At 48.7% G+C, this 18,494-nt stretch overlaps 2 protein-coding genes and 1 non-coding gene across 8 annotated transcripts; 2 read left to right on the top strand and 1 right to left on the bottom strand.

Annotated features, from left to right (window-relative positions):
• Positions 1–662: 662 nt before the first annotated feature.
• On the bottom strand, positions 663–5,336 carry Trmt2a (tRNA methyltransferase 2 homolog A). 6 transcript variants are annotated; one of them, XM_050123057.1, is made up of 12 exons: positions 4,916–5,336; positions 4,169–4,716; positions 3,663–3,771; positions 3,145–3,410; positions 2,887–3,001; positions 2,691–2,806; positions 2,503–2,614; positions 1,892–2,014; positions 1,676–1,751; positions 1,318–1,434; positions 1,129–1,225; positions 663–1,035 (listed from the first exon to the last, which is right to left on the bottom strand). In XM_050123057.1, exons 2-12 carry the CDS (start codon positions 4,702–4,704, stop codon positions 807–809), a joined length of 1,896 nt encoding a protein of 631 aa, XP_049979014.1. In that variant the 5' UTR covers positions 4,705–4,716; positions 4,916–5,336; the 3' UTR covers positions 663–806. The 6 variants fall into 6 exon arrangements, with proteins under 6 accessions (XP_049979014.1, XP_049979013.1, XP_049979015.1 ...); XM_050123056.1 differs by having other exon boundaries at positions 4,954–5,334; XM_050123058.1 differs by having other exon boundaries at positions 3,145–3,326; positions 4,954–5,330.
• Positions 5,337–5,441: 105 nt separating this feature from the next.
• Ranbp1 (RAN binding protein 1) lies at positions 5,442–14,279 on the top strand. The gene is made up of 6 exons (XM_050123063.1): positions 5,442–5,693; positions 6,906–7,042; positions 9,604–9,761; positions 12,379–12,507; positions 13,262–13,327; positions 13,863–14,279. The coding sequence occupies exons 1-6, from the start codon at positions 5,457–5,459 to the stop codon at positions 13,967–13,969; spliced, it is 834 nt and encodes a 277-aa protein (XP_049979020.1). The 5' UTR covers positions 5,442–5,456; the 3' UTR covers positions 13,970–14,279.
• Positions 13,375–13,500, top strand: LOC126489054 (small nucleolar RNA SNORA77). Its single transcript, XR_007588847.1, has one exon. It is a non-coding gene; the product is annotated as a small nucleolar RNA SNORA77 (small nucleolar RNA).
• Positions 14,280–18,494: the final 4,215 nt, after the last annotated feature.

The following is an 18,494-nucleotide window of genomic DNA, read 5'->3' on the forward strand; positions in this document are numbered from 1 at the left end:
CCAGGCAATGTCAACAACAGGTGCTGCCATAACACTCCAGGTCTCCAGTGCCCTCCCCCTGTCTCTTACAGGCAGGTGAATTTTTTTTTAAATATTTACTTATTTATTATGTATATAATATTCTGTCTGTGTATATGCCTGCAGGCCAGAAGAGGGCACCAGACCTCATTACAGATGGTTGTGAGCCACCATGTGGTTGCTGGGAATTGAACTCAGGACCTTTGGAAGAGCAGGCAATGCTCTTAACCACTGAGCCATCTCTCCAGCCTGGCAGATTAATTTTTAAGGTACAGCAGCCATGCTACAATGCTGGGAGCCTGTGCAGACGCTGGCCATGGCTGTAGGGTATACCCTGATGGTCTGAACACATAAAACTGTCCACACAAGAATGGCTGGTTTCTTTCTTCTGATGAGTATTGGATGACTGTGGATCTTCAACCGGCTAGGAAGTGCCATGGCGTACACAAGTTAACCTCATGTAAACTCTGCATAGAGGGGTGTTCAGCAGTCACTACCTGCAGGGGCCATTCTCAGTGCTCACTCACCTGGAATATTTGGTGTTTGGCCCTAAAACCTGCTCTATCGGTGACTAAATTGAAGAGAGCCCTGGCATTCCTTTAAGCACAGTGAAGCTTGTGGCAAGTAGGAATGAGTCAAGGCTCTGTCTTTCACAAAACCATCAGTAAATCAGCAGTATTTATTCTAGATTCTGGCTGCCCCACTACAGGATACAGTGTTCATAATAACAGCTAGGTAGGCCTCATGCCGAGTTCCCAGCTTTTGTCTACTTCTGCAGTTCCCAGAACCTAGGATGAGAGGGAAGTCTCCGTTTCCTGTGAGGTGGTATCAGTAGTATTTCTTGGGGTTTCAGAGTCTTGATGCCCCAAGGCTCCTGTGCTTTTAGGGTATTGGTCCATCCTCTCAAACAGTATAAGCATCTCACAGTGTGGAGTTTGTGGGAACAGGTCCACGGCCACAGCCTTGACTGGGTGGAATGGAATGCCTTTTACTCTGTTAGATGGGGCCCTGCAGAGGCTGTGGTGGGAAGCAGATACCAATATTAGCCCCAGAGGTTTCTGTAGGTGGCAGATAGGTGTGTCCTCATCCCCCACCCGAATAAATACTTACTCCACAAAGTTGCCCATGGCTGCCCGGGGATTGCAGGAAACATACAGGAGTCGCTTGATATTCTCAGCTCTACGAATGGCCAGAATCACCTTGGAATCTAACAAAGCATAGGGGGCTAGTGTCTCCTAATGGTGGACTACCCAACATAGCTTTTTTTTTTTTTCTTCTCCCCAATTGGAAGCCACTCACGTAGTCCAGCCCGTGGTGGGTCTAGGACAGCTACAAGTCGCTGGGAAGACAATCTGCTCACCAAGCCTGGCACAAGATCTTCAGCCCTGCCGCAGTGGAACTCAACGTTGCTCAACTCTAGGGATAGTGACATAGTTGTCAATGATCTCTGGACCTAACAGGCTTGGATGGAAAGCATACAGTTCCCCCTTCTCCCAAAGATTTTCTGTCTCCAACCAGAAGTCTACAGATCCCTCAGTGCCCCACTTTGTAGAAGGCCCTCAAAACCCTAATCAGATTGTAGACCCGATTAAAGTGTCCAGCAGAAAGTCTTGCTGTGGCAGACCACCTGCTTGCTATGTGATAGAAAAGTTCTCACCATTGGTGAGAGCGTTCACACGGGCATCCTCCACAGCCTCCTGGCACAGCTCAATCCCGATGACTCTCTTTACCTTCTGGAATAAAGAGATAGACCCACTGCCCTGGTTGCTCAGGAAAGGAAGAGACAGCACAGCTGGGCTACCTCTGGGGTTTGATAGTAGCCTTCACACTCATGATCAACAGCGGGGAGATGTTCTAGGGCTAGAAGACTTACCGGGGCCAGAGCCAGGCCTATGGTGCCAGTGCCACAGCACACATCCAGCACGGTACTGCCCCCATCCAGCTGAGCCCATTCCTGGATGACTGTGTAGAGCACTTCAGCTGCAGGTGTGTTTACCTGGAGGTTAGTTAGCCATAGTGTACTCCAGTGTAGGCTAGCACCCCACACTACTTGGGTCACATTAGTGATCTCATACACTCTCCAGGCTTAAAAAAAATTCTTAAAACAGACATCCCCATTAATGGGGAGCTTTTTTCCTGACTCCCCTGATCAACTGAGAATGACTGCATATATTACGCTAGAGACTTTGGGACGACCCCCCCCCCCCACACACCTCCATAGTAGGGTTTTCCATAACAGTGAGAGTGGCTCTGCAGCTAAGGAGATTGCTACCATGGTATTCTGTTCTGGGTTTGGCAGGAAATGATAAGGTCACATGCAACATTGGGTCAACCACAAAGAAATCAAGTGACAGATTATCCCTTAGAGTCCCCATTACATGGATGTTCTTTAGAACTAAATCTCTTTTCCATTTTCCCCTTTATACCACACCTGCTATCACAGCCAGCTTCCCTGTATATTTGTGGTCATAAAGGAGATGCTACCTGGAAGAATGCTTGAGGGGAAATGCGGAAGGTCAGCCCCAGCAGGTCTTCCTGGATGCACTGGTCACCAGCCATATGCTCCAGGGGCAGGCCTTCCTGGCTGGGAGTCTTCCTACATGAGAAGCAGGATATCTGTCAGTGTTACTGGATATCTGGATACCCTTCCTGTCCCATCCTGGGCTTCTCACCTCTGTCCTTCCTCCACAAAGTAGAGGCAGGTCACCCCACTGGCCTTGCCTGGCCCTTCCATGAAGTAGTACACAAGTGAGGCCTTCAGCCCTGCCATTTCCTCCGAGCTCAGTTTCTGCAGTGGAGGATACGAAAAGCCCATTAGACTAAGAAAAACCCAACAAGACCTCCCCCAACAAGACCTCTGCCTGAGACCTGGGGGTGGAAGTAGGCAATGGCCATGGCCTGGCCTCTGCGGCTGGTACGAACAGTCAGCTGCTTCCAGTGGCCCGCATATGTCTCAGGGTCGTATGCCGAGTATGGGGTGGACCTGAGGAAGCCACAAGTGTCCCTGAGTACCTGGTGTGTGCCTGTCCCAGCACCCTACCCCTACAACTGCCAGGGCAAGGACCACACCCTCTGCTCCCTGGATTGGGGACTTCTCAGGAGCTCAACCCCAGGCCAGGTCCCCACCGAATGAATTCCTGGAAGGCCTTCACCACCTGCTTAGTGGCCTCTGGAATGTGCAAGGTGTCAAAGGGGGCTGCCACAGCACATGTTCCGCCCTTGTACTTGCTAAGCCGGCAGCCAACCGTGTTGTCTTCGCCATCTACCCCAACTCCGACCAGAAACTCACACTTATTACGATATTCAGTCTGCAGGAGAGAAGGTGGCAAAGGCAGCCATATCTCAACCTTGCTTGCCCAGCACCGGAAGAAACACCACAGTGAACAAGACACCTTGATGGGGCGGGCAGGCAAAACAAGGTTTTACTTTACTGCTGTCTTATTGAACTCCAGGGGAAAAAAAATGAAAAGTGGCAAGGAGGATAAGGAAAGTTCTTAGAAAACAGGATGATGGGCTGGCCCAGCCTTAAAGTATATGTGTAATGTGTGAAGCCCTGGGTTTAACCCCAGCACTGCATGACAAAAACCAGGAGAGGCCAACCTCCCCCCTCCCCACACAGAATGGGATTTCATAGTCAGCCTGACCTGCTGGGGTGATGGCTTGACTCCCTCCAATGGGCAACAAGCCTTATTGTGCTGTTGTCTCTGTGTGAGCAGCCAGGGTAGCAGGGCGCGGTTAGTATTCCCAATTTCCCTGTAGGATGAAGTATATCATGGTTGGACTTAAGAGTGTTCCCCATCTACACTGGGACCTCACTATTGCACTGGTACCATAGGGGCATTACTAACCAGCTCCCTCACCACTTAGACCAGAGGTTCTCAACCTTCCTAATGCAGCGACCGTTTAATAGTTTCTCATGTTGTGGTGACCCCTAGCCATAAATTTATTTCGGTGCTACTTCATAACTAAGTTTGCTGTTATGAATCGTAAATATGTTTTCCAATGGTCTTAGACGACCGACCCCCCCCCCTCCCAGGTTGAGAACCGCTAACTTATATGCCCTGTATGTGTTCTGAATAGAGTACAGGGCTGGTGGAACAGGTCAAGAGCAAAAGCTCACTCCTGGTTAGGATGTCAGTGCCACACTCACTTGGCCAGTTTCTGTAGCACCCGTTCACATTCCAGCCGCTTCTGCTCCAACTGCTCAGAGTAGGGCACTCTCCAAAGAGGGGTCACCACATCGGCAATCTGCGTTGCTGAAGGCTCACTATCACCTTCCTGCCGCCTCTTCCTAGCCATAGGGTCAGCCTTGGGTCGAGCCAGGCGCACGCTGAGTGGGCGTCCTTTCCAGAGAGCACCGTGCAGCACTCGTAAGGCCTTGTCTCGTTCAGCAGCGCTGCGAAATGTTACAAAGGCACATGGTGGTTGTCCGAAGAGTTTGATTTTGTGGGACTGTAGGCCAAAACGGCCCAAAAAGCGCCGGACGTCGCTAAAGCTGGCATGGCGAGGCACATTTTGCAGCTCCAATTTAAAGATCTCTGAGGTGAACAGGTCATCCCTTATGTAGCTGTAGAGCCCAGGTTGAGTTCCAGACTCTGCAGCTGGTGCAGGCCCCTCTTTCTCTTCTTTACTTTCTGGGACTCCAGGGCTGTGTTCTGCACTGGCCTCTGGGCCGCAGTCCTCCATGTGCTCTTGAACCTGTGTGGGGACAGACGGGCCAGGCTAAAGTTGTACCTACGATGACTACGGCCTCGGGCTAACTCCCTAAACCACTGCCAGATCTCCATAAGCTCACACTAACCCAGCTCTGCCCAGACCCGCTCCTCTCTACTCTTGAGACCCAGTTCTCTCCCATCCTATCTCTGATCCAACAGTAATGACTGCTACCCAATCCCACCCATCCACATCAGCTGCACGTCTCTCCCTTCGCTTTACTTCCGTGTCCAGCTTCTCACTCATCGCCCGGTTCGTCTGTCGCCCGGACCAGGGTGCTCACGAGGGCCACCACCTTGGTCTCTTACACACGAAGTGCTCAGAAATTAGGTGCGATGCCGTGAGGAAATGCTGCGGCTTCGCCTTATGCAGTAGAGGGACTCAAAACTCGGGTGCTCAGAGCCGGCACTGAGGACTGGGGATGCACCACTCGCTCCCCAGTAGCCAGCGAGAGCCACACTGCCTCGCCTGCCTCTCCCGTCGGCCAGTGCACACTAAGCGAGCCTGGTTTCTTTAAGGGCTCAGCTTCCGATGATGTCACCGCCACGCGCCGAGTCCTGACTGATCCTTCCACCAGCCGCTCACACTGACGTCAGGGGCACTCAGGGTTTGCAGACGGAAGTGCGCGCGTGGGTCGCCGGGATAGCGCGCTCCCCAGGCTAAGGCGAGGCCGGGCATGCGCCGCGAGCGTTTTGGCGGGAAGCGCGGGGCGGGCCGGACAATGAATGTCCGCCGTCAGAGCCAATAAAGCTGCAGTGGTTTTGAATCACGGCGCGTTTCCCGCCGCTGGGGTCAGGGGTCAGGGTTCGGGTCGGGGGGCGGAGGGAAGAGCGGACGGGCGGGAGACGCCGGCGCCAGACGCGGAGGAAAAGAAGCTGCGACCAGCCGCCCGGAGGCCGCCGAGCCAGCGACGCCTGAGCCAGTCGAGCCGCCGTCGCCGCGCCCCCATGGCGGCCACCAAGGTACGGCGAGGCCCGGGTGGGGCCGGGCAGGCCGGGAGGCAAGGGCCGCTATGGGCGGCCACGTGGGCGGCCCGCGCCTCTGCCGCCAACCCTCGCTGGCCTGCGGGTTCGGGGCCTGTCGAGGCGCCCGGGTCTGGGGGGCTCGAGGACTTTGGGTCCCGGGAGTGGGAGTTGCTGGCGAAGACTCGGGTCTCGGGGGCTGCGGGGCGGCGCATGACCTTGTGGTGCGCGGAAGAGCAGCCATCTCCACATCGGGCTCCCGGCTTTACCTGGGAACCTGGCAGTTGCGGATTTCCTTCGTCTTGGGGCCCTTGTGATGTTTCCACTAGCATCGGGAAGCCCTTCTTCTAGTTGCCCGCAGATCCCTTCATTCATTCGGTCATTACGCCTGGAACCGCCGCCGCCTTCGGTGGCGGAAGCTCGCGTTCCAGCGCGGGGTACAGATATAAGACGAGTGGACTCAGGGCGGGGGCGGCTTTGTTGGTGGCTCGCGTGTCGGCCGCAGCGGAGCCGCAGTGCTGTGAAACCGAAGGCCTTCTATTTCTTTATCCTGTGGAGTTAGGTAGTGTGAATCTGGGTTTTTTCCCCCCCTGTATTATCAAAGCACGTGATCTTGTCAGATTTAAACAACTGCATGCCCTTGTAATCCTTCAAGTTGGGTCAGAATCTTCAAGCTTACTTGTCAGACTTTTCTTAGCTTCTTTCAGCTTAAATTTCCAAGCTTGTGAAAAATGGCTCGGTGAACTGTGAGTTCATGTAAATGCTAATCATCCCATAGCAATTTATCTTCGTAGTAAACTAACAAGTGCCAGGAGAATCCGCAGTAAAAACCGCTAAGGTTGCTCTTCCTTTTGAGTTTTTCATGTTATTTACGTGTCGGGTATAATTTCATTTTACAGAGGAGGGACTTTCTCCAAGCTACTCTGGTGTGTGTGTGTGTGTGTGTGTGTGTGTGTGTGTGTGTATGTGTGTAACTGATGTCTGAATGTGCTGCGAGGGCTGGGGGTGATGAAATCCATTGTCTTGCTGCATGCTGTCTTGTGGTTTTTGTGATGCTGGTGTAAATGCAAACTGGTGATGTGAAAGACTGGAGACTTAATTTCCAATGTAGGGGAGGCCTGTCTTCATTTTTCAGGGCCGTTTTTGATTGGTGATGCCCACTGTGGGCCAGGTTCACCAGCCAGCAGCGTTACTTCTCCCCTCTCTGCACAGGACAGTCATGAGGACCATGATACCTCCACAGAGAATGCAGATGAATCCAACCATGACCCTCAGTTCGAGCCAATAGTTTCTCTTCCTGAGCAAGAAATCAAAACCCTGGAGGAAGATGAAGAGGAACTTTTCAAGATGTAAGTCCTCTGAGGTGTCCCTGTGGAAGTATCTTTAGATGGGCTGACTGAGACAGCGAGAGAGAAACGGCTCAATAATAAGCAGGTCTGGGACATTCCAATAAAAAAAACTTATAAAACTCCACAATCACAGTGGGACTATGCTCTTCTCTGTGCTTTCTGGAGGAGCCAGCCAGCTAGGACTGTGCTGGGGATTATTTCTCCTGTGCTTGGATATAAGCCTCTCTGTGATTTTTGTCTGGAACTTTGCAGAAGAATTCTAGGTTGGCAGGGCACATTATGATCCCTGTGAATTTCATGGCTTGGCCCCAGTCTGATAAAGGCTGTTTTAAGAAAGGACCTGGAGTTGTATGGTGACTAGTCTTACATTGAAAATTCAACCATTCTGCCAAACCTTTTCCTGCTTCCTTGGGGCCAGTGATGTGAAGGATGTCCCCAACATAGTTTTGTCACCTGGGTGTCATCCCAGCAGGCTGCTGTAGCATGCACCTTTAATTCCAGCACTCGGGAGATAGAAAGCAGGTAGATTTCTGTGGGTTTTTTAGGCCTGTCTGGTCTACAGAGTAAGTTCCAGGACAGCCAGGGCCACATTGTGAGGCCCTTTCTTGGGGGTGGGAGCTTCCTTTTCTTGAGCAGGAATCTTAACTTCTTTCTTTCCTTTTCTTTCTTTCTGCCTTGTTTTCTGTTGCCTTAACTGGGTATCCTTAAAGAACAGGTTGGTTTAGCTCTTGTTTGTTTTTTTTTTTTTTTCTAATTTTATATGTGTATGGGTGTTTTGCCTACATGGATGTCTCTACACAATCAATGTGCAGCCTGGTGCCCAAGGAGGCCAGAAGAAAGCAGCGGATCCCTGGGGACTAGAGTTACAGACAGTTTTGAGTTGCCATGTGGTCCTCTGGAAGAACAGCCAGTGCTCTTAACTGCTGAGCCATCTCTCCAGCCTCCAGCTCATGGTTTTGCAGGTTAGGAAGTCTGAGATCTGAGAGCATAGTGCTAGCATTTTGGTATGGGCCTCAGTCACATCTTAATGCGGCCATGTATCATGGAACTTGCTACGTTCCGTCTTTTACATACCCGCTAGTGCCATTGTTTGGCCCCTGTCCTCAGTCCTCGTGATTTCATCTGATCATCTTTACTTCTAAAGGGTGCTTCAAATATTATTAATGTGAATTTGGAAATTGAGTTAATGCCTAAACTGTAAGGACACATTCAAACCACAGCAGACAAATTGAGCTACAACCTATGCATTCCTGGTGCTGTGTCTTAACACAGAATGCCAGTGGAAATGTCTTAGCTATCAAAAATGCTTTTTTGAAATTACCACGTTTCTCTCTTAGAACCTTCAGTGAGGAACTGTAGCAATACTTGAGTAAACTTTGGATTTGCTGTTGTCTTGTTTACTGGCCTGGTGATTGAACACATGCTAGGCATGTACTGTACTGAGATGTATCTCTTGCCCCCTCCCTGCTCCAATTTTATACACCTGGTCTTGAATTTACCATTTACCTACTTTAGCTTCCTTAATATCTAGGATTACAAGCCTGTACTCTCAGGCCAAGACAGCAGCTGAGCACAAGATATCTTGTATCTGGTTTTACATCACAGCAGAGATTGGCTTGTTGTTTCCTGTGCTCAGAATTCCTGGACACTGGGGTTCAGGTACATTGTAGCAAAGGTTGTGTTACTGTCTCTGGCATTTCCCCTTCCCCCTTCAAGTATACCTAAAATGTCAGATTAAGGTACATCCGCTCTGAAGTTGGGGGCGGGGGCTGCTCAAGGAGAGCCCATAATATACCTTTGTACCCAGAAGGTGGTGGGTCAGAGCTCTGTGCTATAGCCCTGGGCAAGGGTGGCATCCCTTTGAGTTAGGTAGCATTTGATTTCGTCCATGTAGTGCTGACAGGACTGCTTTCCTGGGCAGTGTCCTTGGTGTAGCTCTGGAGACCAGCCTCTTGTGCCCTACATCAGGGCTTTCTCTTAAGAAGTGGGTGAAGACGTATCCCTTGAGACCGAGTTTGGAGGAGAGCAGAGACTTTAGCAGAGGAGAGGCAGGTGAGGGTTGCAGAGGAAGGGTGTTGGCCCGGCTTGAGGGACAAAAGAACTGGACTCGTTGCTGGCGCTAGGTGCCTGAACCCTGGTGTCTGCAACAGGTTCCTCCTGACAGGAAGCTGGTGCTGGGCCTGTGGAGGATGATATCCCTAAGGCTTTGTGTAAAGGGTGCTCATGTAGTGTGGCTGGACCATCCAGCTCGCTGGCGCTTCTACCCGCCCTGGGCCATGTGTACCCTTAGATACCTCTCCTGAGGAAAATGCTTCTGCTATGAATAGCTTTCTGGCTGTAAAGTAAAAGCAATGTGGAATTTGTTGGGCTGTTGTGCTCTCCTGGGCGGTGTTTGACTAGTATCTTGGCACCCAAAGACCTTAGAAAAATTTGGTGAGGACCCAGTGTCCAGCAGTACCGTTATGTTTTGCGCCCAGAGAACACATTTTCTTTTGGGGCAGTTGGTCCAGATGTGAATTCCCTCCCTGTCTTAAGTGTTTCTTTACTGGCTTTTCTTATAGGCGGGCAAAGCTATTCCGGTTTGCTTCAGAGAATGACCTCCCAGAATGGAAGGAGCGAGGCACTGGTGATGTCAAGCTCCTGAAGCATAAGGAGAAAGGGACCATCCGCCTTCTAATGAGGAGGGACAAGACTCTGAAGATATGCGCCAACCACTATAGTAGGTGGTCTTTCAGGTCTACACCCTGGAACTCTAGGAGCTGGTTACCAGGGGAGAGAGGGATATATTTGTGATGCTTAAAGTATCTTTCAAACAGGCCTCTGAACTTTGACGGTGAAGCTTACAGAATGCAGGCTGTGGGCAAGATAGGTCTAGAGCAGATGTAGAACTCCAGGATAGAGTTGGATGGTGATGCAGTGGGTACGTGTTTGTATGTTATCTGGGCAAGTTGTGGGGGTCTGGTGCCAAAGCTTTGTTTTCACTTTCTGATCATGCTCTACTCCCAGCTGTTACCTGGGATGATACCGGAAGGGAACAGTGCTAGGAAGAAGGTGAAGGAGGAGGGCTCTTGGCCAGATGTGGCCCTGTGGATCTAGAATGAGGTCTCAACAAGCCATCCCTTCCCTGTTTGTCTTGGAGGTTCTTTAGATCATTTTGGGGTGCTTTTGATCCTGATAGATCTAGTGCAAAAATCTCTATTTTCTAAACTTAAAAATATCCTCCAGGTGAGTTTGCATATGGAAGACAAAGAACAGCTTTGTGGAATCTACTCTTCCTTGACGCCTTTATGTGTGTTCTGGAGTCGAGCTCGGATCTCTGGGCTTGTCTAGCTAGTGCTTTTATCTAAATGCATTGTTTTCTTTAATTTGTGTGCACCTGTGCCATGGCTGTGACAGTTGAAGGACAACTTGTAGGAACTGGTTCTCTCCTTTCACCTTGTGGGTTCTGGGGTGGAACTAAGACTTTTGGGAAGTGCTTCTACTGGCACAGCTTTACAGACCCCGAATCTCTACCTTCTAGCTGATCGGGACCTTTTGTCTTGGGTACTTTGGCTGACTATAGGTAAGGGTGCAGTTAGGGCTTTAAAAGGTGGGTTTTGCTGAGGCAGAGACATGAGAAAGACCTTGATCCTCCCTTCCTCTCTCCCTCACAGTTGCCTCAGTCTCCCCTCAGTCCCAGTTTGGGGCACTCCTTTGCGGGGCGGAGGGCTGCTCTCAAAGCCTAGCTAGGTTCCAGAGTGGTCTCTGTAAGCCTCTCCACCTGGATGGAACTCCTTGTCCTTATCTTGCGTATCTCACAGGCCCTTGGCTGTTGTGAGTCAAGGTTGGGCATATTACTGTTCTATTGCTGTGAAGAGACACCATGATCAAACAACTCTTCTAAAAGAAGACATTTAATTGGGACTTGATTGCATTTTCAGAGGGTTAGTCCATGGGGGATGGGGGGCAGAGACAGAGAGACACACACTGAGCGACTGAGTTCATTAGCTTTTGAAACTTGAGAGCCCCCCCCTTCCTCTAACAGGGCCACACCTCCTAATCCTTCCATAACAGTTCTTCAACTGGGAACCAAGCATGCAAACATGAGTTTCTCGTCCATTCTCATTCAGACCACTACAGGCATCAAGTGGAGTGTGGGTGCTGTGCAGAGTTTCTGAGACCACCATGGGCTTTGATGGCCCAGCTCCCTGAGCTCCAGCTTTGGCGGTCGTGTAGGAGTAGTCAGATTGGTTCATGGGCTCTAGAATCCTCGAAATGCTGTCAGGGTACAGGGATCAGAGGCTGGCAACTATCTGTTGGTGCTATAACCTTCCCCCTTAGTTCTCCTTGGTTCAGTAGGACCTGAGGGATTCAGAATAAACATGCTTGTTATGAGCCATGGCTTGTCTTCATGACATACTAACATTGTCCTGAGATTCCAGTGTTTACTACTTGTGTTCTTACCCCTCAGACCTTCCTGGACTATAGAGGGTTGAGTAGTGGCATCGTATGATGCTCCTGCTTTCAGGCTTCTTCACCTCTGTGTTCCCATCTTTAAGTCAGCCAGGTTCATGCTGGTGTGGGCATGTGTTTGTAGCCATATGTTGGGCAAAGCCCTTAGGAAGGTTTGAGCCTGAGTGGCTATCCTTAAAACATCAGCAGACAGAACCTGTGCTTCAGGCTCCTGGGCTTGTTCCCACATAAGGATTATCTTGGTTTTAAGCAGATATGGTTTGTATAGGGCTTAGAGTTGTGTGGACCTATGGTAAAATTCCTTCCCAGGGGCAGACATAAGCAATGTCTGCACTTATGCCAGGGTCCCAATGACAAATGAAGGTGTGCTGCCACCAGAGTTTCCTCTGGGGAAACAATGAATTTATTGGCCTTTCCTAAGGTCAGAGGTGAGGTGTTACTTACAGGGGTGTTGAGTACTCCTCACCCCATCAGGCTATACTTGGAAAGCCTTGACTTAGCAGGGATGATGGCTTCTCTAAAGGTGGAGTCCCTCTGCCCGAGTCTTTCCCAACCTAATACTCTAGCCCCTCCTGGAGGAGGGCACATGGAATTAGGACAGAGTTGCATACAACCAGTGGTTACAAGGGTGAGGATCTTTGACTCTCTTCACCCTTAGGGAAATAAACAGTCAAATCCAGCTGGGATAATCTGTAAGTGGGCACAGTTGAACCCCCCAGTATGGTGGTTGCTTGGCTAGGAGGGTAATTAGGTACAACAACTTGGATCAAATTCCATGTTGGTTGAAGTAGGTCCCTCCCTCACTTGATGAGCAGGTTGCTCTGAGTGAGGGCTGAGTGGTTTGGCCAAGGGTCCTGCTGTTCTCACAGGCTTCTGTCTTCTAGTCACACCAATGATGGAGCTGAAGCCCAATGCTGGCAGCGACCGTGCCTGGGTCTGGAATACTCACGCCGACTTTGCAGATGAGTGCCCCAAGCCTGAACTGCTTGCCATCCGCTTCCTAAATGCTGAGAGTAAGGAGAACCTGCCCAACTGTGGGTCGCCTGCTGTGTGAAATCCTAGGGGGTCTGTATAAACAGTTGTTGCATCCAGTTGATTCCCATCCCGTGTGTGGAACAGAGACACACCCTAGAGTTTCCTCCTGCTGCTGCTTCTGCTGGGTTTCTGGTTCCTTAAGACTGGGACATTGGTGTCCCCTATGGATGCTTAGGCACCTGTTCCAGCCAAGATTGCAGAGATCTGCAAGCCCTGGCTGATCTTTCTTCCATGGGGAATTTTTCTAGTCCCCCATGTGCTATGCCCTAGGATCGTAGAGAGTCAGCAGGTACCATGGCCAGTGCCCTAGTGGCTGGTGCTCCTGTGAAAGTGAGCCTTCCCTTGTTCTGGGAGTATAGTATATCTCTGGTAGCCCTTCCAACAGGAGTAGAGCCTATAGCAGGAAGGGCCTTGGCCCTTGGTCGTCTGTTGATAAATAACTGAGGACAGTCACTGGCCTCAGGAGAGACTCAGTAACCAGTCACTGCAGGTGTTAGGTAGTCAGAAGCTGCCATTGGGGCTGGATTTGGTGGTGCTCACCTTTAATCCCAGCACCTGGGAGGCAGAGGCAGGCAGATCTCTGTCTTCCAGGACAGTCAGGGCTACGTAGCAAGAGCCTGTCTTTAAAAAGAATGAGAGAAATAGCCATTGGGGACTATGAGTTGGCTCTTGAGAACTTAAGGATGTCGCCAGTGTACTCTGAGAACTCCTTCAGTTCTTCTCTTTCTGCAGATGCACAAAAGTTCAAGACAAAGTTTGAAGAATGCAGGAAAGAGATTGAAGAGAGAGAAAAGAAAGGTGATGTGGTGCCCTGGGGTGATGAGGGTGGGTGCTGGAACTTCTTTGCAGATTCACTCTGCACCTGACTGCAGCTCCAGTCTGGTGCTTTTTCTGTCTGCCAAAGAAACATTCCAGGGTGCTGTGGCTGCCTCTGCCTGTTGGGGGTCATACAGCTACCTGGGGACATGGTGATTCCTTGGAGGCTTTGACTGCAGGTTGGCCTCATAGCATTCTTGCTCACTTCAGGTACAGAGCTGAGTTACAGCTCTTGGAAACCTACCAGGGGCGAAAGGGCTTTTCAGATACTCCTTTCTTTCTCTAAGAATTGTGTGTCCTGTTCCTCTGGGGCAGATGAGACCTGTGTTAGTAAGTGACCATAGATCGCTTGGTGGTAACCAGCAGCTTGTTGGGGCCTCTTGTGCCCATCTGGGGAGAGTGGTGGGTGATGCTTAGGGAACAGGTTGGGCTTGCACTGGTTGAGTGCCGAGAGTAGTACAATCTCACAACCAGATTTCTCTGTTTGGTGTCTTACTGCGTTTGCCTGTTTTTGCAGGACCAGGCAAAAATGATAATGCTGAAAAGGTGGCTGAGAAGCTGGAAGCCCTTTCTGTGAGGGAGGCCAGAGATGAGGCTGAAGAGAAATCTGAGGAGAAGCAATGAATCTGTCTGTCCTTTTCCTTCCTTTTTCTTTTAAAAAAATTTCCCTGCCCTTTAAGGTTTGTTTTTATTCTGTTTTGTTTTTACAAGGGACTTTATAAAGAACTGAATTCCAACCTTCAGGGGTTTTTTTGTTTTCTTTTGTTTTTTTTTTTTAATTCTTTTCTCCTTAAGTTTTGACACCATTGAACATGACTTCAGAAATCCATTCCCCAGTCATGAAAATGTACTGTGCTAACTTTCTTTTCCATAGTGGAAACACTTATTTATAGTCATCAAAAATAGTGAATAAAAATACCTTTGAAAACCTGGACCAACTGGCAAGGCTATGTGGGGGAAGGGGAGCTGTGCCTGGAACCCTCCTTGGTCACCTGTGTACCTGAGTGTGCATTGCAGGTCTGTGAAGCTGGTTTCTTAGGAGAATCAAATGGTGTGTCTGCTATTGCTCTTTAGGGAGCAATGAACACTATGGCCTGGTTTGTCCATGCTGTTCCTAGAAGCCACTAGGTGAGTGTGATGGCAGCTGAAGAGCCCAATGGGGCTGAGGCTGGCATTCGGGGCCAAAGTGTGGCTGTTGTCTTGCAGCTGGAACTATTTATTACTTTGTGCCCTTTGTAGATTTTGTGTGTGTGTGTGTGTGTTGGAGGGACATGAAGGAAGACCACTAGAGTAACCTGGTGAAGGGAGGCAGTAGGTAAACAAACGGATGTGGCTATTAAGAAAAACTGGTTTGGGTTGGCTATGGTTAATAAGGTAGCACTGAGCTCAGTGGAGAGAAAGGCCACCCTGGAGATGGATAGCCATTCTAGTGCTGTGTCACGGTGTAGCTGTGACTAGCCCTTTAACCCTCCTGTTGGAAACCATTAGATGCTTCAACACATCTTCAAATAACACTCGTAAGGGTTTGTGTCTAAAACTTACCATGTGTGGGGCTGGGGAAATGGCTCTTGTAGAGGATCTGAATTCAGTTCTAAATGCCCATACCAGGCTGCTTACAATTAAGCTCCAAGGAGTCAGACACACTGCCTCTCCCAGGTAGTGCATGCAAGTGTGTGTGTGTGTGTGTGTGTGTGTGTATACATATATATGAATGAGAGCACTGATATGCTGTATTATGGGCTGGCCTCAGGAGCTGCACCAGCCCTACCTATGACAGGACAGGAGCCATGGGGGGCCTGCTCCCATAAGAAGAGGAGCTGGTCTCACTCTTGCTGATTACCCCTAACATATACCAGAAGCGCTTGAAGAGGATGGGTCTCCACCTGTCAATTTGTGTATTGTCATTGACCCTGTTATGTCTGACCTTGTCAGACATGGTGTGTTTACAAATACAGCTTTTCTTTTTTAAAAACTTAAAAGGTAGCATTCAAGGTTTTCCATATAGGCATATTATACTTTATGTTCATACTACCCCACCTGCTGCAAAAGAACCTTTTCATCCCCCCAGCTGATCTTTAAAAGCCAACTAAAGACTACTGGCTGTCTCTTGGCTTTCTCCATTCGAGGAAGAGATCTGCACACATGGTGGGGCCTGATGAACTGGAATTTGTGACACTGACCACATGCGGTCTTCAATGTACTTCATAAAAGGGCTGCGTGATCTTCCTCAAGGGAAGCCCTGGACTGGGACATTGATTTTTGACATAGTGGAAAGTAACCTTTATCTTGAGTTGAAACAAGCAAATGGGCCTTTGGGGTGGGAGAATGCTCACCAAGTAGAAAGTTTCTTCCCATTCCCAGAGTTTGGCATTTTTCCCATGTATCTCTGGCAGTGGAGGAGGATGACTGGTGGCCTCCATACATAACATAAGTCTCTAGTCAAACCCAAAAGAGTTCCATGCTGCAAATACAGAAAAGCCCCTCCAAAGTGGTTAGGGGACACTGCTGTCTGTGCTCAAGCTGTATTCTGGTGTACTTAAGGAAATGGCTTGTTCACACTTTGAGGTGTAGCTGAAAGGAACATGCATTGATCCAAGTCTGCCCTATTGACAATGGACTGGAGGATATGAGTGAATTGTTGAAGCTACCCAGTCTGGCTGGCGTTTGTGTCCTGACGCAATGGGAGGCAGAGGCAGTGGGGTCTTATCAGGAGTTAGAACTATAAGAGACACACAGGTAGCTGGATAGTAGTGGCATATTCCTTTAAGCCCAGCACTTCAGAGGCAGGTGCATCTCTGTTGTGTGTCGAGGCCAGCCTGGTCTACAAAGAGTTCCAGGACAGCTTGGACTGTTAAACAGAGAAATCCTGTCTACAAAACAAAAATCACAAGCATACAGTAGCACCCTCTTATCCATAGGGGACATTCCAGGACCCCCAATAGACACTGCAAACTTAGGGGATGCCAAGCCCTGTTTATAAGTTAGGCATAGTGGGAGATGAAATCAGATAAACTGCAAAAAGGTTAAATATAGTCTAAATAGCTTACTGTAGGTCTTAGCAACCTCAACACAGATTCTTTGTTTTTTGAGACAGTGTTTCTAGCTCTCCTGGAACTAGCTCTATAGACCAGGCTGGCCTTGAACTCAGAGATCCACCTGTCTCTGCCCCCCCCCCTTTCCCCCCAGTGCTGGTATTAAAGGCATGCTCAGCACAAGTTCTTACCTATGTAGAACACTTTGGCCTTTTGCTTTACCAGGTCTCTGGCAATCACTACTGTAGAAACACAAGAAGGCTACAATAGAAACTAGGTAAGCCTAGGGAATTCACATTCAAAACAGAGAAGTGCAGTTAAGTTGGTTGGTTGGTTCACTTGAGACTCATTCAGCCCAGGTTGGCCTGAAGGTGTGTGTAGTAGAGGATAACCTTGAATCCTGTGTCTATCTCCTAATGCTGAAACTAGGTACATATGTTCTGTTTATATGATGTTGGGTTTTGTTAGGCAGGCATTCTACCAACTGAGCTACATCCTGACCCTTTTGTTGATGTGGGAGTCCTCTCTGTGTGCTGTGATTACCTTTAATGAATAAAGAAACTGCTTTGGACCTATAGCAAAGTAGAACTTAGGTAGGCAGGGAAAGTTAGGCTAAATGCTGGGAAAAAGAAGGATGGAGTCAGGAAGAAGCCATGGACCTTCCTCCAGAGTCAGACATGCCGAAACTGCCAGGAAGCCACTGACACGTGGCGATACACAAATTAATAGAAATGAGTTAAATTCAGATGTAAGAGTTAGCCAATAAGAAGCTAGAGCTAATGAGCCAAGCAGTGATTTAAACAATACAGTTTCTGTGTGATTATTTCAGGTCTAAGCTAGCTAGTCGTGCATCTGGGAAGAACAAGTGGCCTCCTCCAACAGATTGGCACACCAACATGGTAGACTAAATCCATGTAAAACCTGAGAGTTTGAAAAGGAATTCTAGACACACACACACACACAAAAAAAAAAAAAAAAAAAAACAACAGAGTTTAACACAGCTTCTTGCTGTTTGCTGGCTGCATGCAGCAGCTCCGTTAAGAGAGGTTTTCCTGACTCAGTGATAGCAGAAAAGCAGTGCCGTTTTGAAATGCCAGCTTTCTGGGATGTGTTGCCAGCATGACCTCTGGCTCTTTCTGGAGACGGAGCATTTGGATGGGGCACAGCTTGCTTGATGGCAACATGGGCCAGCTGTGTGTCTAAAAGTGGGGCGGTATGTGTGTCTCTCAGATGTTTGAGTAGCTATGCCACGCTGGACTGGGTGGGACAAACAGGAAGTACTGTGTATACCACAGTAATAATGCAACTTAAGTTTTAGACTGGGCAGACAAGCAAGAAGTGCAATATATACCATAGTATTGGCGCAGCTTAGGTTTTAAGAAGCGCTTAGCATTTTAAAAAGCACTCCTGGACAGTAAAGAAGTACAGATATGCAATAAAGACAAACTCAGATGAGTCATCGTGTTGGATAAAGGTACTTAGGCTTGAAAGAGAAAAGAAAAAGTATAGAGAGTCATAAAATAAAGTTAATGCTTCAAAAAAGGTATAGTTTAGAGTACAGATAGTAATAGATTAAAAGGAGTAAAGAAAAATAAGCCACGTAAAGATGGAAAATTCACAGAGAGTCTGTATTATGTATATTGTCTTATCTTTGAATTTTTTGACTGTGAATGAGCTAAGTACAGAGAGACATTTCATTGTATGGGCTGTTAAGCAAAACCAGCATATACATTATAAAGGTATCATGACTTCCAAATTTGGGTCTAATGATATGTTGCTTTGGAAAAGAGGTTCTTTTCTTGTTTCCACAGAGGATGAGAACCTGTGGATTGCTTTCAGACTGGTGTGGTTTGATGGAACAAGACCCTCCCCTGAAAGTTGCCATAAACACCCCCCAAAAATTACTACGGCCAACAATCAGCAGGAAGCAGTATGGAGAAAACTACGCCCATATTCCCAAATATTGTCTATAAGTGTTTGTTTACATTTAAAGGGGGATATGATATAGATATGAATAATTTGCATTGGTATGGATCTTGGTTTATTGATACAAATTTAGGGTCAATTTTGTTATATGTATATGTATTTCTGATCTTGATTAAGGTATTGTGTTTGGG

Source organism: Alexandromys fortis, unplaced genomic scaffold, assembly GCF_014885135.2.
Source record: "Alexandromys fortis isolate MF-2015 unplaced genomic scaffold, M_Fortis_MF-2015_v1.1 scaffold_219, whole genome shotgun sequence".
Classification (NCBI taxonomy): Eukaryota; Metazoa; Chordata; class Mammalia; order Rodentia; family Cricetidae; genus Alexandromys; species Alexandromys fortis.

What these genes read in the sequence shown, in the direction of transcription:
- Trmt2a (XM_050123056.1), bottom strand. Translation starts at nt 4,977, where the DNA reads ATGAGTGAGAAGCTGGACACGGAA. An exon ending in GTGAGAAGCTGGACACGGAA is followed by an intron (nt 4,717 to 4,953) that starts GTAAAGCGAAGG and finishes GTCCCCACACAG; the next exon opens with GTTCAAGAGCACATGGAGGA. An exon ending in TCAAGCCATCACCCCAGCAG is followed by an intron (nt 3,411 to 3,662) that starts GTCAGGCTGACT and finishes CGCCCCATCAAG; the next exon opens with GTGTCTTGTTCACTGTGGTG.
- Ranbp1 (XM_050123063.1), top strand. Translation starts at nt 5,457, where the DNA reads ATGTCCGCCGTCAGAGCCAATAAAGCTGCAGTGGTTTTGAATCACGGC. An exon ending in GAAGAGGAACTTTTCAAGAT is followed by an intron (nt 7,043 to 9,603) that starts GTAAGTCCTCTG and finishes CTTTTCTTATAG; the next exon opens with GCGGGCAAAGCTATTCCGGT. An exon ending in TGAAGAGAGAGAAAAGAAAG is followed by an intron (nt 13,328 to 13,862) that starts GTGATGTGGTGC and finishes CTGTTTTTGCAG; the next exon opens with GACCAGGCAAAAATGATAAT.